At 41.0% G+C, this 26,313-nt stretch overlaps 1 protein-coding gene across 2 annotated transcripts; it reads right to left on the bottom strand.

The window, feature by feature from the left end:
• Positions 1-1,500: 1,500 nt before the first annotated feature.
• Positions 1,501-14,717, bottom strand: LOC140471095 (ras-related protein Rab-5B). 2 transcript variants are annotated; one of them, XM_072566959.1, is made up of 6 exons: positions 14,608-14,717; positions 9,115-9,362; positions 7,088-7,239; positions 6,028-6,150; positions 5,847-5,940; positions 1,501-4,083 (listed from the first exon to the last, which is right to left on the bottom strand). In XM_072566959.1, the coding sequence occupies exons 2-6, from the start codon at positions 9,275-9,277 to the stop codon at positions 3,968-3,970; spliced, it is 648 nt and encodes a 215-aa protein (XP_072423060.1). In that variant the 5' UTR covers positions 9,278-9,362; positions 14,608-14,717; the 3' UTR covers positions 1,501-3,967. The 2 variants fall into 2 exon arrangements, with proteins under 2 accessions (XP_072423060.1, XP_072423061.1); XM_072566960.1 differs by lacking the exon at positions 5,847-5,940.
• Between the last annotated feature and the right edge of the window lie 11,596 nt (positions 14,718-26,313).

The following is a 26,313-nucleotide window of genomic DNA, read 5'->3' as shown; positions in this document are numbered from 1 at the left end:
TGAAACTGCTGGTTTCTCCATTTCAAATTAAAGTGCCATTTGAACTGGTCACTTGCTTTCAAAACATTTGTTTGGCCATTCTAACCTTTAGCCTACTAGTTACCACTCCTTTACAACATTAGAATGAAAGCACACATTTATTCCTCCAGCCTGGATCTGGAATATTAAACTCCATACCAAGTGGAAAGGGACAAGTTGCTGCTGGCCCTGATTTTTCAGTACTATACACCAAAACAGGTCAGGTACAAAAGTAACAGGAAGTCCTGCTTATAGTAATGCTAGATATGCAGTTGGGTACTATCCAACAGTCCTTATACAGAAGGATCTTCCAAGAAAAAAAGCAGCCCCACACTGCAGCCACTTAGAATTGCTCAAACATGTCACCATTCAAAAACCTCTTGACACAGGACAAGTTAGCACAGCAACCAGTTAAAGAGACATGCAGAAAAAAAGGGCAAGGATAAAATGTTAACAATTTTCCTTGCTAAGTACCAAATTTAAAAATGTAATATTTAACTCCATAGAAGTCAAGATTTTTAGGTCAGTCATCCATTGCTTGCTGTTTGAAGCCATACTGGGAGCATTTTGGCTGTTGCATTTGCTGGAGATACAAGGCTGCATTTGGGATATCCAGATATCAAAATGCAAATTCAAGTGTAAATAAGCTGAAATACAGATTTAAACAGAACCCTAATTCAGGGTTGAAGTAGTTAACCTGAAAGTTTCAGTGTGCATTTTATTCACTAGCATTACAAGAGTGCTATGACTCAGGACCAGAGAATGCAAAAGTTGAACCAGGGAAGTAATCAGTTGGGAGGGGCCATTTTGGTTGGATTAAAAACAAACTGCATGTAGATTGCAAAATTAAGAACATAGGTTCTGGAATTTGAGTGGTTGACACTCAGATGCAAGTTTTTTCCCCTAAAAAAGTTTGGTGTTAGACATATTAAGTGAATGCTTGCAGAATAAAATGGCTTGATTTCTCCCATCCCAAGCTTAGTCATAATAATAAAAAAAGAGTAAATATAGTCGTGCAATAGTTTAGTAAAAAGGAAGACCAATAGCTTTGAGGCAGTGAGACTTTGTTTTTCCCCAGATCAGCCAAAGTTATCACAGACAAATGAAGTCAAACCACTTGGAATAGCTAGGTATATGTACAGGTAAAGCCTCGGTTAAGTTACTCAGTTATTCCAACTACCCAAAACAGTAGTGAGTTGAAATACAGTAGGGCTGGAATCACATGCAGGTCATACAGGGAGGGAGAAGTGGTTTCCTTCCTCTAATACACATTAGATTGACAATAGTCACATTGTTACTGTATTTTTAAAATGTGGGATTAAAGTTTAAATCTGCCATTGTGAGTTTCAAACCCATACTCTCAAGGCATTTGGCTTCTATTCCAGAACCCCAGTGAGCTTACATCAACACCCCACAAAAATTTGATACATTTAAAAAATTAGAAGTGTAGTCCATGTTTCCTCAAATAAATGCAAATTGCTGTTAGTGTATGACAATAATTAGTCATAGCACAAGATCTTTAATATAGAAGTTACATTAAATACATTGGTGAATCAGAATGAATTCCATTACCATGAATTAGTTGCAACATAAGCTTTAATAAAGCCTGGCTTAATTACAAAATATAATGACATTTTAGAAGAGACTGTTGCATCTATTCACAAGCAGTTTCTTGGCACCAAAATTTAACTTTACAGATCCTGCAGAGAACAATTGGAAAAAGGTTGCCCACAATTGCATCTTGTTCACTTCCATTTGAAGACAAAATATTGCATTACATGCATGTGCCAATTCACAACTGTACATACCCAAATATTTCACCAGCTTCAACTCAGACAAGCTTTTCAGCCACAGGAACTAGATCTGTGCTAAAGCAATGTACAGAGGGAAAATTTGGCAATCAGGCATTTCGTTTACAATTTAAAGTTTTGGAAGGAACATCTTGCAATAACTATACACACTGCAGGCTCAAACATGAACTTGATGTCATATTTGCACCTGGAATCAACTGCCATGGGAAGACCCAATTCTGTGTCAAGAGGTCAGATGTGACAAATTCAGTGCATGATTTATACATAATGTGGATGACAAGGCACCAGACTACATGAAATGCAAAAAAAACAGTAACAGTAAAGTGCATTGAAAAGAGAATTCCTATGCAAAGCCTATTCATACTCTACAGTGGCAGATCTAAAAAGTGCACTAAAAATTAAAATGCATTCTATTTGCCAGTAGTCAAAAACACCCAATCTCATGACAAAAACTGAAAAAAAAAATCTATTATGGACCAATCCGACAGGCTGATATGGTATCATAGCTATGAACTGCTCAAAATCAGATTTCAATTGTTTAGAAAAGAGATTTAAGTCCAGAAGACTGAGCACCTTTAAAAGTTGCTCAGTGAATCAGACAATGAAGCAGTATCTTTCAACCTGCCCCTGTCCTAAAAACAGCACTGAGGTCAATGACCTAAGTAGGCAGTCACTTGCAGTACAAGAAATTCTTTGTCATCTAGATTCAGGAGATCATGACTACTGTCATAAGCCTGTTAATTCATTGAGGGGACCTTGCACAAACCAAAAGAAAAATCAATGTCCAAGTCTGAATATCTTCAGGAAACAAGTGTTTAACTGGGGGAGGAAAAAAAAGAGACAAAGTAAACTTAAAGGTTTTCTTTAAAAAAAAACTTCAGAAGCTGGTGTATTCTACTACAGAGAATCAACCTTATGTTCCCAAGTTTTGCAGTCAAAAGCTGAATGCAATATTGGAATAAGGCTCACAGTCATGTCAGTTTAAGTTTTATCCACAAACCCACCCTCTCCAAAAAAGTAACAACCCACTTCCAAATGAAGCTGGACAAAAAAAAAAGTTGAACATCTAACTCATGTTAGAAGCTGGCAATACAGATGTCAACTTGCACCAGAAAAAGTGGAGAAGTTAAAAAGTGCTCAGCAAGTATTATATATATCCTATTGCAGGAACCTGAACAAGTTGGGAGCAAGGAGGTTTGGCCAAGTTATTCAGGATGTGTAGTGGTTAGTTGTTCAAGACCTTGCTCAATCTTACCAATATTCATAGCTAGCTTATTTACTGCACTCAACTTTAGATCACCCAGGAGCAAAAAGTATACTGTCCTACTGTAGCCCAATGTCAACAGGACTATTATGAAACTGCATTCCTCACGAGATTGTTTAACTTTACCATTATCCCCAAGCCTGCATGTGCTATTTGACTCCCAATTTCAAAAAAGGTGGGCATTGCCATGAGATCTACACAATTTATAAAAGTATAAAGTTAAACCCAATAGTTGTACAAACTAAAAAGCCAGCTTGGCTATTTAAAACAGCACCCACTGCTTAAAACATGGTAAATTCCAAAGTGTACTGCCTAGAGTTCAGAGTCCCACCACAGCTATTTACTGGTGTAGTTTTAGTTACTATCTTACCTGTTAGATTGCTTACCCTAGAGTGGGCACAACTGTTTAGTGCAGGATCTTTGATTTGTAGTTTTAATCCTAGAGGCCCAATTCCTACACACTAAGTGACAAAGGCTTCCCTGCCAAGGTTAAACAATGCAAACACTGACATGCAGTTTCAACATAAGGACAAACATTGACAATTAGAGGATACAGTTTGCAAATCAGCACAAGCTGCAAAGTTAGAACAATCTGAATAGAGTTCCAAATTATCTACAAGTCTTGTTTAAAAAAAGCTTTGAATAACTGGTATTCTATGAAACAGAGTGCATTCATATAGCAATAACATTAAAAAAGTGATTAAGTTGATTTTACATCTCTAGTAAAAATAAAGATGGTGTTAAGTCAAATCCCACATCCATTCTGCAGGTACTTTACTGAAACATTGCAAGAGGCATGGATGTAGAGATTTCATTTCAACTGGTTATTGAATGTGCAGTTGTCAACTTGGAGCAAGCTCCCTTCATGGTTTGCTTAGTTGCTACAACACTGGCTCTTGTTCTGCTGAGACTGTTCATGGAGATCCACACCTCTGTTACGGCTGGTGGTTCCACTGGCATTCTGAAGTTCAGTCTTTGGCAGCTTCTTGGCTGGAAGATAAAGATATGTGTAATGGTGCTCCTTGTGACACAGGCTGATAAACCACCTTTGAAAAAAGCAGCTTAAAAATCATTTTGAAACATTTCCAAGCTCCAATTTTAAAAAAGGAATATTCAGCTGGAACTGGAGAATTTAAGTTAGAAAGCCAGACATCTCAGTCCTATGTATCAAGTGACTACCACCTTTCTATAAACTGTTAGATTGAAGAGTTTGCTCGTGGAAACTAGGGTTCAAAATTAGTTGATTTAACTGCAGAACAGTCTAAACCTAGACATTTAAACTTTCCACAAGAGTTAAGCATGCATAAGTGGCAATCACAGGCAAAAGTCTCAAGTGACTCAAACTGGACTGCCAAAACAATCTTTGAAGCCAGCAACTCATTTGCGCAATAGTGATTCTCACCTTGAAGCGGAGACTTGAGGTGTAGAGTTGTAGGATACATTTAGAAATATTTAAAACAACCTCTGTTCTGCCTGAAGAGCCTGCAACTTTAACTGCTAGCAGCCTAGGTGGATTAAAACCCAAAAATGCTTGCATTTATATAGCGCCTCACCACATCTGTAGGGCATTGCCAAGCACTTTGCAACCAAGTAATTTTATAGTGCACTTATGCAGCCAAATGCAACAGCTAATTTGCGCTTGAGGTACCACAAACAGCAAGTAGAAAGACTGACCAGTTGATGTTGGTAGCTTTGGTGGAGGTGTCAATTACACACCAAAGATCCCCATTTTTGAATGCCACAAGATATGTACACTTTGGCTCACAAACCATCTGAAAAGACTGTGTAGCAGTACTTGATACTATATGGATGTAAACAGCATAAGTTGTATTGGAGGTCCAGAAAAAAAAGTAAATGAAACCATTAAAAAAATGCTGCCAACAGATTGTACCAAGCTATTTGTAACTTGAAGGACCATATGAATTAAAGTGATACAACTCATCCTGCCTATTTCAAGTGCTAAGGGATATGGCATTCTACAAGTTCTAACTTTACTAAGTGTTTTTAACACAGTTTTGGATACAAGTTATCCCTCACTTAAAATGGACTTTTTCCACACTAATTGGAACTACAAAATACTAAAGCTACACCAGTTTAAGTCTAGTATTTGGAAAGACAGGGCGTAGGAAAGACAAACCAGAAAGTGTACACCAACTAAAGTCACCATAACTGGAAAAAAGGTAGACATTTCAAGTTGCCAATGAATACAGAAGTTAGTCTACCCAAACACCATATGCTTATTTTAGGCAGCCAAAGTAAATAGGATTGCTCTTTTTAAGATAGTGGGGTTTGTTCTCCCTCAACTACTCAATTCTTTAAAAAAAAAAGAAAGATTATGTATTAAAAAGTTCAGAGAATCAAGTTATCCCTCTAGATCACATTTCCCAATTACCTGGATTATCTGCTTGAGGACTTAGTGTGGAAACAGGTCATTTGGCCCAACAAATCCACTGATCCTCTTGAGTAACCCACCCAGATCCATTTCCCTCTGACTAAATGCACCAACACATTATGGGCAATTTATTCCCAATTCACCTGACCTGCACATCCTTGGACTGTGGGAGGAAAATTAGTACCTGGAAGGAAACCCATGCAGACATGGAGAACATCTGTGGAGTTTGCAGTTGGAGATTAGAATCAAACCCAGGTCTCTGGTGCTGAGGCAACAGTGCTAACCACTGAGCCATGTGCCACCCTACTTCTTCCTACTCTTAAAGTTCACTTCAGCACAATTCAGATGTTACAAGTCTTACCTATTGCCAAAAATAGGTCATTAACATTCATTGCTGTTTTGGCAGATGTCTCCATGAACAACAAACTATTATCATCTGCATATCCTTGTGCTTCCTGTTGAAAAAGCAAAAATGGTGGCAGTGATGTTTGCTGTGACCTTACAGACCTACAAAGAACATTTTCTCACTAATAAAAACCCACCTCATATTCCACCATCCTTTTATTAGCCAGATCAGCTTTGTTTCCCGACAGGGCTATAACTATATTGGGACTGGCTTGTCGCTGCAACTCTTTTACCCATGTCTTTGCTCTTGCAAAGGTCTCCTGAAACAAGATACACATTTGATGCAAACAATTTAAACAGGTTAGATTCTTTTCTGCATTCCAAGTCGTATTCTAAGCAAGTCTAGGAAAGGGTAGGCAAAAGAATAAATTGTTGGTTACTTTTAGTAAAATTCATTATGCTTAAAACATTCAATATTACCATGTGAAAAATTACTCTACAGACTTGCAGAAACAGTAAAATTTGAAGTATGACTAAAGTACTCCACTGCAATTTTTTCATCCAATGAAAGGAAACAAGCCAAAACTGCAGTTGCTGGCTCCCTCCAGAGAGCAGCTTATTCCTCCTTTAAGGAGAGATGTTTGAGCAAAGGTCTGATGCTTTCATTCTTAAAGTACACTATATTAAGGTGTATCTAAAAATCAGACTGGAGGGACATGACAGTTTAAAAGGTAATTGAAAAATTTGTTCTAGTCAAAAGATGAATATACACAAAAGCACCAATTCTGAAATTACACCAGTGTTTGGAAACAGTTAAAAATAGTCAACTGGTGCTTCAGCTCCAGGTAGAGAAACTCTGGATTGGTCATTAGGTCTTGAATGTGAACTTGCAATTAAAAATTAAGTTTATATGGGTTGAAGTATTTAATTGTATGAAAGCTGCTAAGTTTTATGTGTGCTGTTTTACTAGTTATATGCATTGTAAGACAAAAAGCAGAAGCCCCAAGGTATCCTTGGGTCTTCTCCAATGCAAGAGAGCGCTAAAGGAACACTGGCTTGAATTGAAACTCAATTCATTTGTACAACTTAAAATGAAAAGTTGAACTGTGCCAATAATAGCGATTAGAGAATTACTTTGAAACAAATTCCCTAGCTTAGTTTGAGCTCAAGCAGGAGAGCGAAAAAATAGGATTAGCTCCAAAGTGTCAAAAAAAGTCTCGAACAAGGACAATAAGTCACATTATCAGTAGCTCAAACCTGATTGGTGATGTCATAAACCACAATGGCAGCTTGAGCACCTCTGTAGTACATGGGAGCTAAACTGTGATACCGCTCCTGTCCAGCAGTGTCCCAGATCTCAAACTTTACTGTTGTATCATCCAAGCAGACAGATTGTGTCAGAAATGCAGCTAATTAAGGGAAAAAAAAACAGTGTCAGGGCATTGCATTCAAAAATAAAAACTAAGTATTGAGGCTTTCAAGCAAAAGGTTAAGGCAGCAGGCAGGCATAATTGAAATTTAAAAAGGTTACTTTAAAAACAGGTGAGGCAACAAATTTTGGTAAGAAATGTCAGTGTTAAATAGATATTTTGCACCAGTCTTTATGAGGGCAGATTGTGAATGTTGATTACTGAAGAATAAGGGAGTAGGAATGAGGGTGTACTAAAGTAGTGTTAGACAAACGAATGGGACTAAAAAGGCAGACAAGTCACTTTGCCCTGATTGCAGGATCTGCAGATCCTGCAGAGGTAGGACCAAAATAGTGAATGCATTAGTTCTAGTTTTTCAAAAATTAGAATTCAGGGAAATGCCAGATTTTTGGAAAACTGTCAACGTGATACCCCTGTTCAGAGGGGAGGGTGGAAGCAAGAAGAGTGGGTAACTACAAGCTGATTAGCTTTGTTAAGTATAGAAATCAATTAAAAGGAAGCAATAGATTGTTTAGAAGGTCAGTGTAAATCAAGCAGTTAGCATGGCTCCATAAAGAGAAATACAGTGTCTGACTAACTTCTTGGAGTGGAGGAAGACTCACTACATAAAAGGGAACCAGTAGATGTGCTGTATTGGACTTTCATGGGGGGGGGGGGGGGGGGGGGGGGTGTCATATTGACATGGATAGAGAATTGGCTCATAGGCCAAGTGGAGTAAAAAGGGTTCTTTTTCAGGTTGGCAAAGCATGATCATGGGTTTCATAGGGATCAATGCTGGATAAGCAACTGTTTGCAATATTTAAATACTTACAGACCAGTTTAGTGAAAAGGAGGTGGAAATTCAAAAGAGTGGAGGGATATCAATAGGTTAAGTGGGCAAAAAGTTGTCAGGAGTAGGTGGGAAAGTGTGAAGTTCTTCACTTTGAAGAATAGGTTACTGGAAGTTACAAAGGTATTGGAGGATACTGTATGGGGGGGGGGGTGGAGGTGGGAGTTGGAGTGTGCAAGGAAGGAAGTCTTACTGTAACTGCAAGTGCTAGTGAGACCGCATCTGAAGTACTGTCAGCAGTTTTGGTCATTTCATTGGGGGCAGTTCAAAGTTCACTATGATCCCTAGTATGGAGGGATCATCTTAAAGGCTAAAAACAGGCTGGGACTCTATTTATTGGAGCAGAGAAGTGAGTTTCCCATACTGAAACAGGATTCTTAAGAGCCTCGTCAAGGTAAATGCTGAGAGGTTATTCCTCATGGGAAAGTCTAGAGCTGGACAGCAGTCTCAGAACAATGGGGTGTCAATTTAAGACAGGAGGAGGAATTGGAGGGCTGACTATCTTTGGAAGTCCTAGCCAGACAGCTGTGGGGTCAAAAGTCCCTTGTGGCTTGAATGTGTGATTAGGTAGGGATAGGGGAATAAAGAGTTTGGTTACAGGGAAAAAGTGTTAGGAAAGTAGAATGAAGAATGTCACATCAGCCATGATCCTATTGAATGGTAGAGCAGAATCAAGGGGCTGAACAGTCTACTCCTGTTCTCCCTCCCCCAGAAGCAGAGCATAGACTGATTAAGTCACTGAAACCCACTTCCACACAGAAGCATCCCCAACCAAAGCTGGAGATGTAGACTAGTTAAATTTGTCTTGTTGGTATTGGAGAATTGAAAAAAAAAAGTGTTGAATGACTCACACTGCCAATGACTGAAACAGAGGATTATGCCAAGAGGTAGCCAGGATTGAGACAACTCCAGCAGATTGTCAGAACCACAGTTTGGTTTGTTGAGATCAACAAAGGTCAAGAAATTCTGCTACAGCAGGATGCTTCTCAGGGGCATCATCCATTGGTACATTAAAAAGTACTTACCACCAATTGTGCTTTCCTGGTATTCATGGAATTGTCCTTTAACAAAACGTAGCACAAGACTGGATTTGCCCACAGCTGACTCCCCTAGTAATACAAGCTTAAATTGGCAGATTTTGCTGGTTTGGGACTGACCATTTGGCCTGGATACTCCCCTGCTGGCCATGGTCCTCAATAGTTTAATAGAATCCTATTTACGAGACAAGTTCGCCCACCAACTCAAGGGTAGGCACTGCTTTGAATTATGCAACCTAAAAAAGTGAAAAAAGAAATTGCTTTAATAAGTTGCACCTTATTTCTAGCAATTGCTCAAGTAGAAACAATTCAGTAGAAAAAAACTAAACCACATTGAACAATTAAAAGTGAAAAGTTCGTGAGGAGTCACTGGCCAGATCAGCTTTTTTTGCCCATCCTAGAGAGCAGTTAAGAATCAACCACACAGCTATGGTCTGGAATCCTGTATAGGCCAGGCAAAGATGGTAGTTTCTTTCCCTAAAAGGAAAAGAGGGAAAAATCCATCCAGTTCCCTAAATCAACAGTGGACACATGGTCATTATTAAACCATTAATTCCAGTTTTAAATTTAACTCCAGTTCCACCATCTGCCATTGCCTGGGTCCCTGAGCCAATAGTCCAACAATAATATTGCCAGGCCAACACCTCCCCAGCAAAAAGTAGCTGTCGCCAAGATTAACATGACAATTACATTCAGCTATGCTTATATCTTGGAAGTTTTTTTAAAAGTTGTGCTAAACCCTTGTGAAATTAAGGCCCATACCAAATCAGACCAAGTTGGAAAGATTTATTTTCACAAGCAAATGTTAAAATATTCTACTGTCAAAGAAAACTAAAATACAAAAAAATTCGTTAGTTGCTCACACCAAGTCAATGGGGAAAAATGCATGATTGCACAACTCGATTTGAAGTTGAGGTGACATTTTAGGAAGGAATGTTACTATTTGACAAATTAATTTTAGTTTAATATCACAATATCTCCTTGGAAATCACATTTCCCTCCTGATGGCTTTAAATCTTAATTTTTAGTCAGTGTTTATGTCACTGCTCAATATGACTGAAATTTTAAAAAAACTGCAATGGTCTCCAAAGCCACATGATTAACCATAAGTGCAATGTCTATGAAGGAGCATCAATAGACATTTGACCAAAACAAATTAAAAGTAGGTAGAAAAGGTAGGTGACAAAGTATACGGAACAACAATGCAAGGAATTGATTGTGAAAAATGTCAAAGCTTAGTCAGGAGTCATCCTAGAATGCTAGTTTAAAGGTAAACCATTATACAGAATAAGAGGTGGCCAGATTAGTTGGCAAGTTGACTGATGGGTGAAGAGGTTGCAATGAAGAATGTGCTCATAAATGCTCGTTGACAGGTAGAGCAAAGTAAAAACAACTTCGGACATTTTCTACACAGCTTGCTCAAAGATGTCTTACGTGCCTCTGGAGCAGGTGGAACTTGAACCTGGGCCTCCTGACTCAGATAGGGATACTACCCTTGCACCACAAAAGCTTTCATTCTCTGCAATGCATGTTTTATAGTGAATTGAAGACAAGGTTTAGTTAACTGAGCAATAATGTGGAGTTATTTTTGGTGTGGGGGTGGGAAGGAAGGAGAATTTCTTTTAAAAAATTCCTGTCCACTAAGTCTCACCACTTAATTCACCTCTGGTCTTTACAGATTTGCCTCAGATGAGTAGAGGTCATAGATGCAGCACTTGTCTTATCTAGCTTGTACATTAAGCAGTGATTAAAGATCAAATCTGAAAATATGCAAAACACCTCATTGGAAACTGCATAATTATACCTCAATTTCTGGTATTGCAGCAGTTTCTAGAAAAAAAAAGCTACACAATTGAGCATGTAATCTTCCTATTGAGAAGCCAAGCAAACAAAAAAGGTAGCATTACTGAAACTCAACATGCCTGTGCCACCACACTTTGGATGACTTAACAGCTCCTCCCAGCCACTCATACTGCTGCAGCCCTGGTCAAGCAAAAACTGTCTGACACATTAGAGATTAGCTCACCTTTTGTAAATAGACACTTATGAGCAACAGCACCAATTCATACACAATCTGACAAGATTAATAGCTACCTTGGATCAAGTAACAAGGCTGCAAAAACAAAACAGGTGAAGCTAAAAAAGGGGATATTGGAACTGCAAAGAATGACAAGTCACCAATGAAAGGTTTTGCTCTTTAATACATGTCACTTTAAATTTTCAAGGTTCACCATAAGTCACATAGTATTACAAGCAAGTTCAACCACTACTAGATGGAAGCACTGAACCTTGCTGGACTATACAGTTTATCAAACACTTCAATTTTTAGGTCATGTACAACTACTGAGTTTAAAGAATTAATTCACCTCATGAAATTAATCCAAAGACATTACCAGTGAATACTGATCACTTCATTGATAGGCTGAATTAGTCTTATATGACCAAGGAATCACAAGATCTACAGCTGCATTCAAACTTTCAACTGGTCACACATCAGAAGTGGCTAACTGAAGTCCAAGTCAAGTAGACACCTGGCTCGGATAACAGGTGGTTACATGCTGATGGTTAACTGGAGTCTATAGTAATGGGATGAAAGAACCCTTTACAGTCAGAGGATTAGAAATCATGTCCCAATCTTGACCTCAGTAGATTCTGGGCCTAATGTCCACAGACTGCCAATTACCGCTGAGTTAGCAGCGACAATACAGGATGGAAGTGAGCTTTAAAAATGTGCACAGTATGAGAGATCTTTTTCACATGTTAGATATGTACTGTGGAAGCCTAGTCAAATTTGAAGTTCAATTCTGAGCTCTGGCTTAATCCTAAAATCTATTAAGGTGATCTAGATCTATCATTGGGTCAAGTTTAAAAGATAAGACTGCACAAGTTAAGAAGTGCAAGTAAAAACAGAAGTCCTGGACTCGTCTACTAGATTAGTTGGGTTTAGGGACAAGCAGAACAATTTGAGAAACCAGAAGCCTTAAAAATTAGACCTGGAAAACATTGAGTAGACACCAAATTCCAGTCAAAAGCATAGTATTACCATAATTCAAGAATAGTGTTATGAGCCACTAGAGTGGCCAGGCAAGTAAAGTGGTCAAAACTAGCATATCAGAAGGACCTTCTGCTTCGAATCGGACTAAGAAGTCTTTAGTTCAATAAAAGACCTCCCAAACAAAAAACAAACAAACAGTTTGAGCACATTACAAAGTGCCTGTGCAAGCAAGGCAATTATTCAGATAGTCAGATGTACAGCATGGAAACAGACCCTCTGGTCCAACTTGTCCACACTGACCAGATATCTCAACCCAATCTAGTTCCACCTGCCGGCACCCAGCCCATATCCCTCCAAACCCTTCTATTCATATACCCATCCAAATGCCTCTTAAAATGTTGCAACCATACCAGCCTCCACCACTTCCTCTGGCAACTCATTCCATACACATACCACCCTCTGAAAAAGTTGCCCCTTAGGTTTAGGGAGAGGGGGGAAATATAAAGAGACCTATGCCCTCTAGCTCTGGACTCCAACCCCAGGGAAAGACTTGATCCTATCCATGCCCCTCAATTTTGTAAACCTCTACAAGGTCACCCCGCAGCCTCTGATGCTTCAGGGAGGACAGCCCCAGCCTGTTCAGCTTCTCCCTACAGCTCAAATCCTCCAACCCTGACAACATCCTTGTTAAATCTTTTCTGAACCCTTTCAAGGTTCAGAACATTTTTCCAATAGGAAAGAGACCAGAACTGCATACAATATTCCAACAGTGGCCTAATGTCTTGTACTCAATACTGAGTAAGCATACCAAAACACCTTCTTCACTATCCTATCTACCTACGACTCCACTTTCAAGGAGCTATGAACCTGCACGCCAAGGTCTTTGTTCAGTCCTGCTAAGATTTGCTTTCCCAAAATGCAACACCTCGCATTTATCTGAATTAAACTCCATCTGCCACTCAGCCCATCTGGTCCAGATCCTGTTGTAATCAGAGGTAACCCTCTTAGTTCAATGATTGCTTGCTTTGCTACTGCACTAAACAATTAATAGCTGAAGAATGTTTTGTTACTTACCCTAATTTCAGGCATTTGAATGAGTTTTTCCCCCCCCCTTGATAAAGATTTTACTCTCCACTCACCTCAATAGTAGTCTCTTGCATGTCAAGAGCAGTTAAGGTTAACAAAACCCAATTCCCCCCCCCAGGGCTTTGCTTAATTCAGGATTTGATAGATCAGCCCTTTGACTCAGGCTTGTTATTAGTCTCACCTAGACCTGATCAGATTAGAGCAGAGTTTCTACCTTACTGTATAGTCAAACACTCATTGGCAGCTTGCACTTGATCAGCAAGTCACCCTTAGGTGAGTGTGCAGAAAAGTACCTTTGAACTGAAGAAACAGTCTATACATAGAGTGAGACAAAACAGCCAGTCCATGTTGTACTCCTCAAGCAAAGCCACTAAACAATGGGAAACTTAGCCCAAGTGCATTCCACATCCACAATGGAAAGTGGAGCCAAAGGGGAATCATACACTTGAAGTTAAAGCAACTCAAAAAAATGTTGACTGTTAAACAAGTGTGAACTTGTATAGAGATCTAAATAGTACTTTGGAAGGAAAGCAAGCTATTAGCTTAGTTCAAAAGTTAATATTTCCAAAAAACCCTAGAAGTCACAAATAAAACAACAAATACTATTGAAGAATGCAACCCATTTTCTGCAGTTTGATTGTAACTGGTTATCAACTTTGAAATGTAGATCAGTTGACTTTTAAAATGAAAGCAAAGTACTGTTAATGCAGAGAAGGTTGATTATATTTGACAGACACCTGCCGATAGGCCCATAGTCTAAGAATATTGATTCGCTTTCCTCTAACTCCACTTAGAGTGAAAAGACATTTACAAATAAGAGAGTTTGCTCAGAGTACACTTGAAAAATAAAAATTCAGCACATATGGCAATTTATCCTTTTTGTTTTCAACTGAAACAATTAAGGTAGCCCTTGGGCCATCAAATTGATTTATATGCAAGACAAAGATTAGTGGGCTGAGCAACTCAATGACATCACGCCCAAGATATTGTCCCACACAAAAACACTGAAGATGGGTGTTGCGTTCTTTTGAACGTTGTAATTCAATTAAATCTGCGAACTGCACCTTCGTTTCAACAGGGTATTACCAACATGGTCTCCCACCCCCCCCCAAAAAAAAACCGAAAATAAAATCAAAAGCAGAATATTCAAGATTCGCTTCAAAACAGTTCAACCCTACTGTAAAATTACAAGCCATCGACTGACATCATCCACCTCATACTTGAAAATGAGGCTTTTCAAATGGAAAAACATTGAAGTCAGCTTCTGCCCACCCATTTGTCACACTCAGCAAAACATTTTGTTGAAAACAGGCTCTTCAACTAGGAAGAATCTACATTTACTTTTTATTAGGAGTAGGTCATTAGGAAACAACAATGCAAGAAGCAGATTTTTGTTTTACCTTCACGACGCCTTCAACTTCGCAGGCTTTTTTTTCTCCGCCAATAGTGTCGCAAGAACTGGACACCTAGCCAAGTCTGAACCACAGCCGCCTGCATAAGTTGATTGATAGCTCAAGAATTGAATAAAAAGCTGACAAACCTTATTGACGGCTACTTCCACCAATGATGAAATAAGGCGGGTACAGTTGTGCAGATGACCAATAGTGATAGGGGTTCCATATGATTGGTAGGAAATCCTGACCACTAGCCAAATGCTTCTAGGTAGACCTGATTGGTAAGTGAACCAATCAGAAAAGCGATCTATGTGAAGGCGGGACTTCCTGCAGCACGGTTAAATTGGTTGCCTCTTTGACATCAGGTGACAGAAAACAATGAGGTCAGAGTTGATTTCTATAATTGGAAAATATAAGCTTTGCATTTTAGCACAGCGCAATTAATATATCATAACAATGGACATGATATCATTGCATTTTTCAGGAAGGCCCAAAGTGTTCCCAATACCGAATTTGATTTAAATTCTTGTTGTTATTTCTAGCAAGGCAAAGTATCCCTATTTCCCAGTAATAATTTAAATTCGACCAAACTTGCAGCAGTTATATGAATACATTCCTATCTCTTGGGGGACACTTCAGAAAGAACTTGAACTTTTATAATGTTTTTCCACTGCCTCAGGACAACCTAAAATTTTTAGTAGCTAACAAAACATTCTTTAAACATTGCTGCAACATAAGGAAACATGGGATGGTATGGTGGCTCTGCTGCCTCACAGTACCAGGTCCAGGTTGGAATCCACCCTTGGGTGACTTGTCTGTGTGGAGTTTGCACATGGTTTTCCTCCGGGTGCTTCAGTTTCCTCCCACAGTCCAAAGATATTCAGGTTAGAGTGAATTGGCCATGCTAAATTGCCCATAGTTTCCAGGGATGTGTAGGTGTTAGATGGCTTAGCCATGGAAATGGGATGAGTCTGGGTGGGATGACCTTAGGAGGGCTGTTGTGGACTCAATGGATCACACAGTAGGGATTTAATGTGTCTATGACAGTCAATTTGAACATAATATGCAACAATAATTTGTAATTTTGTGTGCAATCTAGTCTTCACTGGCAGTAATAATTGTCTATCTCTAATTTGGTGAGCACCTTCAATTCATGTTCGATAGGTAAACCTACAGTGCTGTTAGGAAGGGAGTTCCTGAATTTTCCTGCATCAGTGAAGGAACTACCCATTTGTTTGCTGCCCTTGTCCTTTTTAGTGATTGTGGTTGCAGATTTGGAAGGTGCTCGAAATGTTGCTGTAATGCATCTTCTAGATAGCACAAACTACTATTAGTGTGGGCTGATGATGGAGGGAGTGTATTTTAAGATGATGGATAGGTGCCAGTCAAATAGGTTGCTTTGTTCAGAATAGTGTTTTCTGCTTTCTGGGGAAGGGAATTCCACAGACAAATGACCCTCTGACAAAAACTGCCTTAAACTAGCCAAGAGAAGAGTGTATGTATGTATGTGATTACACTCCAAGATGGTTTTGAAGAGTCAGGAGGTGAGTTACTCACAGCAGAATTTCCAGTCTTTGATTTAATCTCGTGGCTATAGTATTCATATGGCTGGTCCAGATAAGCTTCTTGGAGAAAGTTGGGACTGCAGATGCTGGAGATCAGAGTTGAGAGTGTGGTGCTGGAAACCACACCCTTCACTTCCTCCAAGACTTTCCTTACCTAGGCCCTCTATGCCTTATCTTCATCATGGACCTCCAGTCCCTGTACACATCTGTCTGCCATGACGAAAGCCTCCAAGCCCTCCGTTTCTTCCTTTCACACCGTCCCAACCAGTACCCTTCCACTGACATCCTCATCCAACTGGTTGAACTGGTCCTCACCCTTAACAACTTCTCCTTCCAATTCTCCCACTTCCTCCAAACCAAAGGGGTAGCCATGAGTACCCACATGGACCCCAGCTATGCCTGCCTGTTTGTTGGGTACGTGGAATAGTCCATGTCCGCATCTACACTGGCACCACCTTTTCCTCCGCGACATTGATGATTGTATCAGCGCTACCTCGTACTCCCAGCAGGAGGTTCTACAGTTCATCAACTTCACTAACACCTTTCATCCTGACCGCAAATTCACCTGGACCATCTCTGATACCTCTCTCCCCTTACTGGACCTCTCTATCTCTGGCAACTGACTAACCATGGACATCTACTACAAACCCACCAACTCTCACCTGGACTACACCTCCTCCCACCCTACCTCCTGTAAAAACGCCATCCCTTATTCCCAATTCCTCCATCTCCACAGCATCTGTTCCCAGGATGACCAATTCCACCTTAGAAAATCATAGATGGCCTCCTTCTTTAACGATTGCAATTTCCCCTCTCATGTGGTTGACAATGCCATCCAATGCATCTCCTCCACTTTCCGCACCTCCTCCACTTTCTGCACCTCCACCCTTGACCTCACTCCTTCCAACGCAACAAGGACAGAACCCCTCTGGTTCTCACCTTCAACCTCACCAACCTCCATATACATTGCATTATCCTCAGCCACTTCCACCACCTACAATCAGACCCCACCATGAGGGACATATTTCCCTCCTCACCCCTTTCAGCATTCCGCAGAGACCATTCCCTCCGCGGCTCCCTTGTAAGATCTACGCCCCTCAACAGCCAACATCCCACTCCCAGCACCTTCCCCTGCCGCCGCAGGAATTGCAAAACCTGCGACCACACCTCCCCCTTCACCTTCGTCCTCGGCCCCAAGGGATCCTTTCACATCCGACAGAAATTTACCTGGACCTCTACCAATGTCACCTACTATATCTGTTGCACCCGATGTAGTCTCCTCTATATTGGAAAGACAGGACGCAGGACGCCAACTTGCGGATTGTTTCAGAGAACATCTCTGGGACACCCACACCAACCAACCCCACTGCCCCGTGGCTGAACTCTTCAACTCCCCCTCCCATTCCGCCAAGGACATGCAGGTCCTGGGTCTCATCCATCGCCAAACCCTTGTCACCCGACGCCTGGAGGAAGAAAGCCTCATCTTCTGCCTTGGGACCCTGAAACCACACAGGATTCATGTGGACTTCACCAGTTTCCTCATTTCTCCATCCCCCACGTTATCCCAGTCCCAAGTTTCCAACTCGGCACTGCCCTCCTGACCTGTCCATCGCCTTTCCCATCTATCTGCTCCACCCTCCTCTCTGACCTATCACCTTCTCCCCCACCTTCATCTACCCTATCGCATTCTCAGCTACCTTCTGCCCAACCCTACTCCCCCCCTTCCCATTTATCTCTCAGCACCCTTGGGCCACAAGCCTCCTTCCTGATGAGGGGCTTATGCCCAAAACGTTGATTCCCCAGCTCCTCGGATGCTGCCTGACCAGATAAGCTTCGAGTCAGTGTCAACCCCCAGGATATTGACAGTAGGAATTCAGTAACGGTAATGATGTTGAAGATAAAGGGGAGATGGTTAGCTTCTCTCTTAGTGGAAATTATCACTTCCTGGCACTTCGGTGGCACAAATTCAACTTGGCACATCAGTGCTTAAGGAGTTGCAGGACAGGAAGCAGTGTTATGGATCAGGCCAGACCCCCTCAAAATATTTCAAGAAAGTACCCAGACCCTAATTTTGCTCGTTGTTTTAAGTAGGTGTAACGTGGATATTCCAGGAGCGATGCAGCTGGCCAAACCACTTAGTTTTAAACAAAACAGGATTTATTTGCAAGATTACTGAATTAAATACAAACAAAAGAGAACAGAATGTAGAATAACAACCGATCTGAAAACCCAACAGATTATCCCAACGTAATGATGTTGCTGTTTCTTGGATCAGCAGCCTCAAAACTGTCAGCCTGCTTTCAGTGAATAGCGAGACTGCCAAAACCACATCAAACCATAGAAAAGCTGAGCTGGGAGAAATGGCCACTACCCTTACATTGTACAAGTGTTTTTTTTATTTGAAAGCCTTTTGTCTGAGGCAGCATCTAGTTGCTATTATCAAACTGGCCCTAAAACCCTTCAAACCTAGACTTTTCAGAATTGCTGCTTTTACGACCTCTCTGAAAAAAAGACAAGGACAGCATAACCTTGTTAAGGGAGCAGCATCTTCACAACAGCATGGGGTTAGATACAGACTAAAGCTCCCTTTACACTGTCCCCCATCAAACACACCCAGGTCAGGTACAGCAAGGGGTTAGATATAGACTAAGGCTTTGGGAATTGGCAGGAAAGTGGAGTTGAGGATTATCAGATCAGCCATGATCTAATTTAATGGCAAAGTAGACTCAATGGGCTGAATGGCCTACTTCTGCTCTGATGTCTTCTGGTTGAAGCTCTTGTTAAAGACTAGCAAATCATCAATGACAGGTGTTTGTGCAGTACGAGACACTAGGGCAGTGTTGCATTGTTAGGTACATCGTTTGACCGTCCTTCCAGACCATATTTTTGGCTTTGAATATTTTCTTCATCCCATTTTTGGGCTTCTTGTATATTTGACAGCTTCCTTTCAATAATTGGTAAGTGGTTAGTTACCTCTAATGTGTAGGCTTCAAGCTCCTCAAAACTAAGGTTTAACCTTTTGTTCTGTTCCATTTGATGGTGTCCTTCAGAGAGTGTCTGCTGTTTGGCACTTTCCTTGAACATACTCAGTAATTGAATCATACCTCACAAATTTTAACCTGGACCACTGACTTCTAGGCAGCATCTTGGTGATTTCTTTTGTGTTCAGAAGAGAGAGTTTATGGTTGGTTTCAATTTTGAAGTGTAATCTTCATCTGCCCATGTTACTGCTCAAGTGTCTTTCTCAATTGTAATGTAATGCTGTTCTGTTTCTGTTAGTGATATAGTGGCATAATAAACTTGTGTATGCTTTCCATCTTTCTGCATTTGAAACAGTGCTGTCCCCAATCCCATAGATTAACCTGGATGATAGTTGCTAGGGTTTCTGATGAGATCAGAAGTTGTTAATTTTTTTGAAAACATTTTCTTGATCGATGTTTCAGCACCATTGACATACCTGTTTTAACAGCTGTTTCAAAGGCTTATTAACCTCTGCCAAGTTGGAAAATGTAGGGGGTGATGGATTCTCAGGGGAACGTAGCACGAACAGCCAAGTTTCTGGTATCGAGACTGGCTCTAATGCAACGAGGGGTACATCGGCTTCCAAGACATCAATTGTGTTAGGGGATTCTATAGTTCAAGGTACAGACAGACGTTTCTGTGGCCAGCAGAGAAAAAGCAGAATGGTGTGTTGTTTCCCTGGTGCCAGGATCAAGGATGTCTCAGAGAGGGTGCAGAATGTTCTCACGGGGGAGAGGGGCCAGCAAGAGGTCATTGTCCACTTTGGAACCAACGACATTGGAAGGGAAATGGTTGAGATTCTGAAGGGAGATTAGAGAGAGTTAGGCAGAAATTTAAAAAGGAGGTCCTCAAGGGTAGTAATATCTGGATTACTCCCAGTGCTACAAGCTAGTGAGGGCAGGAATAGGAGGATAGAGCAGATGAATATATGGCTGAGGAGCTGGTGTATGGGATAAGGATTCACATTTTTGGATCATTGGAGTCTCTTTTGGGGTAGAAGTGACCTGTACAAGAAGGATGGATTGCACCTAAATTGGAAGGGGACTAATATACTAGCAGGGAAATTTACTAGAACTGCTTGGGAGGATTTAAACTAGTAAGGTGGGGGGGAGCCAGGGAGATAATGAGGAAAGAGATCAATCTGAGACTGGTACAGTTGAGAACAGAAGTGAGTCAAACATTCAGGGCAGGCAGGGACAAGGTAGGACTAATAAATTAAACTGCATTTATTTCAATGCAAGGGGCCTAACAGGGAAGGCAGATGAACTCAGGGCATGGTTAGGAACATGGGAATGGGATATCATAGCAATTACGGAAACATGGCTCAGGGATGGGCAGGACTGGCAACTTAATGTTCCAGGATACAAATGCTACAGGAAGGATAGAAAGGGAGGCAAGAGAGGAGGGGGAGTGGTGTTTTTGATAAGGGATAGCATTACAGCTGTGCTGAGGGAGGATATTCCCGCAAATACATCCAGGGAAGTTATTTGGGTGGAACTGAGAAATAAGAAAGGGATGATCACCTTATTGGGATTGTATTATAGAACCCCTAATAGTCAGAGGGAAATTGAGAAACAAACTTGTAAGGAGATCTCAGCTATCTGTAAGAATAATAGGGTAGTTATGGTAGGGGATTTTAACTTTCCAAACATCAACTGGGACTGCCATAGTGTTAAAGGTTTAGATGGAGAGGAATTTCTTAAGTGTGTACAAGACAATTTTCTGATTCAGTATGTGGATGTACCTACTAGATAAGATGCAAAACTTGACCTACTCTTGGGAAATAAGGCAGGGCAGGTGACTGAGGTGTTAGTGGGGGAGCACTTTGTGGCCAGCGATCATAATTCTATTGATGGAAAATGATAGACCAGATCTAAAAGTTGAAGTTCTAAATTGGAGAAAGGCCAACTTTGACTGTATGAGGCAAGAACTTTCGAAAGCAGATTGGAGGCAGATGTTCGCAGGTTAAGGGACGACTGGAAAATGGGAAGCCTTCAGAAATGAGATAACAAGAATCCAGAGAAAGTATATTCCTGTTAGGGTGAAAGGGAAGGCAGGTAGGTATAGGGAATGCTGGATGACTAAAGAAATTGAGGGTTTGGTTAAGAAAAAGAAGGAAGCATATGTCAGGTATAGACAGGATAGATCGAGTGAATCCTTAGAAGAGTATAAAGAAAGTAGGAGTATACTTAAGAGGGAAATCAGGAGGGCAAAACGGGGACATGAGATAGCTTTCGCAAATAGAATTAAGGAGAATCCAAAGGGGTTTTACAAATATGTTAAGGACAAAAGGGTAACTAGGGAGAGAATAGGGCCCCTCAAAGATCAAGGTAAAAACAATGACTGCAGATGCTGAAAACCAAATACTGGATTAGTGGTGCTGGAAGAGCACAGCAGTTCAGGCAGCATCCAACGAGCAGCGAAATCGACATTTCGGGCAAAAGCCCTTCATCAGGAATAAAGGCAGTGAGCCTGAAGCATGGAGAGATCCATACTTCAGGCTCACTGCCTTTATTCCTGATGAAGGGCTTTTGCCCGAAACGTCGATTTCGCTGCTCGTTGGATGCTGCCTGAACTGCTGTGCTCTTCCAACACCACTAATCCAGTACCCCTCAAAGATCAGCAAGGCGGCCTTTGTGTGGAGCCACAGAAAATGGGGGAGATACTAAATTAATATTTTGCATCAGTATTTACTGTGGAAAAGGATATGGAAGATATAGACTGTAGGGAAATAGATGGTGACATCTTGCAAAATGTCCAGATTACAGAGGAGTAAGTGCTGGATGTCTTGAAACGGTTTAAGGTGGATAAATCCCCAGGACCTGATCAGGTGTACCCGAGAACTCTGTGGGAAGCTAGAGAAGTGATTGCTGGGCCTCTTGCTGAAATATTTGTATCATGGATAGTCACAGGTGAGGTGCCGGAAGACTGGAGGTTGGCAAACGTGGTGCCATTGTTTAAGAAGGGCGGTAAAGACAAGCCAGGGAACTATAGACCGGTGAGCCTGACCTCGGTGGTGGGCAAGTTGTTGGAGGGAATCCTGAGGGACAGGATGTACATGTATTTGGAAAGGCAAGGACTGATTAGGGATAGTCAACATGGCTTGTGCGTGGGGAATCATGTCTCACAAACTTGATTGAGTTTTTTGAAGAAGTAACAAAGAAGATTGATGAGGGCAGAGCAGTAGATTGATCTATATGGACTGTTGTTGTGGTTCTGTTCGCCGAGCTGGGAATTTGTCTTGCAAACGTTTCGTCCCCTGTCTAGGTGACATCCTCAGTGCTTGGGAGCCTCCTGTGAAGCGCTTCTGTGCTGTTTCCTCCGGCATTTATAGTGGCCTGTCTCTGCTGCTTCCGGTTGTCAGTTCGAGCTGTCCACTGTAGTGGCCGGTATATTGGGTCCAGGTCGATGTGTTTGTTGATAGAGTCTGTGGATGAGTGCCATGCCTCTCGGAATTCCCTGGCTGTTCTCTGTTTGGCTTGCCCTGTAATGGTAGAGTTGTCCCAGTCGAATTCATGTCGCTTGTCATCTGTGTGTGTGGCTACTAAGGATAGCTGGTCGTGTCTGGTCGTATGGACCTCAGTAAGGCGTTTGACAAGGTTCCCCATGGGAGACTGATTAGCAAGGTTAGATCTCATGGAATAAAGGGAGAGCATTGTCACCATCTATTTCCCTACAGTCTATATCTTCCAGAAGTAATTGTCAAAATCCACTGTTAGCATCCAGTTTGATGAATAGGGTGCTCTTGGCTAATTTTTCTAGACTGAAGCCATGAGATGAATTCATGCTCCACTGCTTTGTTGAATAGAGTTAAATCCACACAGAATCCTGATTGAAACATTTTTTGGAAACCTAACCATACAGTACTGGAATACCATCTTGTTGGCATGGTAACTGATGAAATCATTCCTTGATGTAGTACATTTTATTTGTTATCTTAAACTTTGCCCAGGACTGTCCTCAGCATTTATAAGCAAATTGGTTAGCATCATGTTTTAGGTGATGGGATATTTAGTCTTTAATTTTCTCTGCTCTGAAAACAATTTTGGAAACTCACTGAAATATAGTTGTTTGCTCAGCATCAGTAATTTCATTAACTTCACAGATTAATCTGAGCTTTAGGCAGGTCTTTCTGATGTGTGGAGAACATTCTCCATTCTGAATGACACTTTCTAGGAATATTCTTCCCTTACATCTGAGCTTTGCCATGAGTTGGGCTTTTACCCTCAATGATCTTCTTCCAGGATCTTGCAATTTCATGCATGGTATTTGCAATTCAATTTGTTTGAACTACTTAAGTTGATCTGATCCAAATGGAGTGATTCATGATTGCACATAATGCAGTAATGCCACTGTACATGCTGTGCAGCATGAGTTTTAGTTATTTGGTAGAGGGGTTGGATGGGTGGAAGGCTGGGAGCAGGAACGTCTGCCCCCTCCAGCTTGTGAGAGCGCAGGGGCCTACCTGGAGATATGAGGTCAAACTCAAGAGTAACAAATGCTTCTGCACCCACTTCCTCCATCTCATCTGTCATTTATCCTCAATGCCATTACTCATATTACACACTTCTAAAAGCACCTTTTTCTTCCATGGCATCCAGGTTGTGACAGAGCACATGCATGTTCACATTAAATGCATTCAATAGCAAAACACCATTTTCTGTCTGTTGTTTAAACATATAGGGGAGGGGAATCCATTTACTTTTAGCTCGGCACTCGAATATTTATTCCCAGTATCATTAACTGTTCCGAAACAGGTGTTTTTTTAAAAAAGAATTTCTCCCTTTGTTTGCCAATTGTGTACATTTTCAAACAATACTCTTTTAAAATTAGCTGCTCTTCCACAATAATGGTACCATGCTCCCCCTGCTGGACATTCTTCACATTTTTGTGGCTCATTCCCATCACACCAGACTTTGGAATTGCACTTGGTGTGATTTCTTTCCCCCATTATGATGGGCCAAGATTTTCACATGCTTTCTTCTTTGCTGCCCACTATCTGAATCGACTTGCTCAATTATTTTCCCCATAGTGTATCGGTCTTCCCTCAGATGAATACCCGGGTTCTGTTGCCTTACAATTTGCCTTGCTTTCGCTCAGACTAAATCTTCCCTATCTTATCAAAGGTCTCACAATGTCTCATCTGCCACCTTACTGACGAGCTAGTTGCAAATCAACTCTGCCTTAAAACTTTCATAAGTGCAATTCTCCGCCAGCTTGTGAATGTCCTGAATGAATTTTGCCCATTCAATAATTAGTTTGCCAAAGACTAAAACACGCATCAAATGCCCACAATACAATACTGCATTCTCAAATACACCATTAGCATTCATTCCTACAGCATAGTGTAATGTGCTGACCTGCTCTTTCTTACCTAACCCTGAAGAAGTTCTGTACCTGCCGAACGTTTTCTTTCTGGGCCTGGTACTGCCTCTCGATTGCTTGGCATGTTTCCAGGAGTGGAAGCTTAGTTTCCACGCTTCTCCTGGGCCTTGGAGCTGTTTCTGCATCTTTTAGTTTATCTTGCTGCTCATGGTTTCAGGCTATTGCTTGCTGCTATCCAGTCTCTGGATCTGTTTTCTAACCCTCTGGTGAGTCTTACAAAAATTGTTATCTTGACCATGAGGTTCACTTCAACTGTTGATTTTGTTGCTGTTTGCCTTTCCTACTGCCACTTCATTTTGTTTTGTGTTTTGAGAGTTTGGGACTGTTTAGACACTTAAAGGAATGCTGTTTGAGTCTATGGAACTTTCTGTAAGAACTCTGTATTTATAAATTGATCTATGTGCACGTCATCTTCACACAAGGTTAGCACATCAGCTTTCTTCTATCTCTGTGTATTGCCCCAATGCTCTCGTGTTGTGTAAAACATAAAACTTATTTTATTTTGCTTAATATCATACTTTGTGTTTTAGTATAACTTTTTGTCTAACTATATCCTGTATCTCTACAAATGATCTCAGGATGCTTTTCAATGTTCATGTGCCAGCTGTACATTGAGTGCCATACTGTTAGTGATGCCATCTTTCAGATGGGATATTAAACCACATTCTGTCTTCTCTCTCAGATGGCTTTAAAGAAGAGTGGGGAGATTTTTTTCAAAACATAGTCAGAATATATGAATCACTAACAAGGCCAACATTTATTGCCCAATCATAATTGCTTTGGTGAAGATAATGATACTAGATGCCTTCTTGAATGCAATGGAGTAACTTGCTTGACCATATCCAAGGCCAGTTAGGAGTCAACCTTCAGTAATGTATCTGGAGTCACATGTAGGCCAGATTAGGGAAGGAGCTAGATTTCCTTCTCTAGAGGAACTAGACAGATATCTATCATAATCCAGGAGCTGCACAGTCATCTTTATTCATATTAGTATTTTGTTTCAGATTTGATCATTAGATTAGATTAGCGACAGTGTGGAAACAGGCCCTTCGGCCCCACCAGTCCACACCGCCCCCCCAAAGAGAAACCCACCCAAACCCCTGACTAACACACCCAACACTGTGGGCAATTTTACCATGACCAATTCACCTGACCAGCACATCTTTGGATTGTCGGAGGAAACTCACGCAGACACGGGGAGAAAGTGCAAACTCCACACAGACAGGCGGGAATCGAACCCAGGACTCTGGTGCTGTGAGGCAGCAGTGCGAACCACTGCCACCCGATTCATTTAAAAAAATCAAACATGTCCCCAGACAATGAATTTACCTAGAAACAAAATCAGCATGCTGCATACAGAGTGCTCTACTGTACCCTGGACAACATTTAAACGCAGAAATGATGCTGATCATTTATTTCATTGCTGTTAGTGGGCACTTGCTTTGCTCATGTGGTGTGTATATAGCATTGGCAGTTCAGAAGAACTTCAGTGGTTATAAGGTCCTTTAGGATGTCCTGAGGTTGTGAAAAAAACACTCAAATACAAGAATTTCTCTTCAAAATCAAGTTATAAATGCAAGTTATTTGAACACAGATGAGACTAAATAAAACTGTGGAAACTACAAAAGAATCCTCTGTACAGCCTATATTATTTAACAAAAAGAGAAGGGTACCTGGTTCAGCTTGTCCAGCTCAGCCTCCCAAAACAAAAAAAAATCCCAATAATTGGCTAATTTTCATT

The sequence above is a fragment of the Chiloscyllium punctatum genome, chromosome X (genome assembly GCF_047496795.1).
Source record: "Chiloscyllium punctatum isolate Juve2018m chromosome X, sChiPun1.3, whole genome shotgun sequence".
Taxonomy (NCBI): domain Eukaryota; kingdom Metazoa; phylum Chordata; class Chondrichthyes; order Orectolobiformes; family Hemiscylliidae; genus Chiloscyllium; species Chiloscyllium punctatum.
The sequence above is the reverse complement of the archived record's forward strand: the minus strand, read 5'-3'. Positions and strand labels throughout refer to the sequence as shown.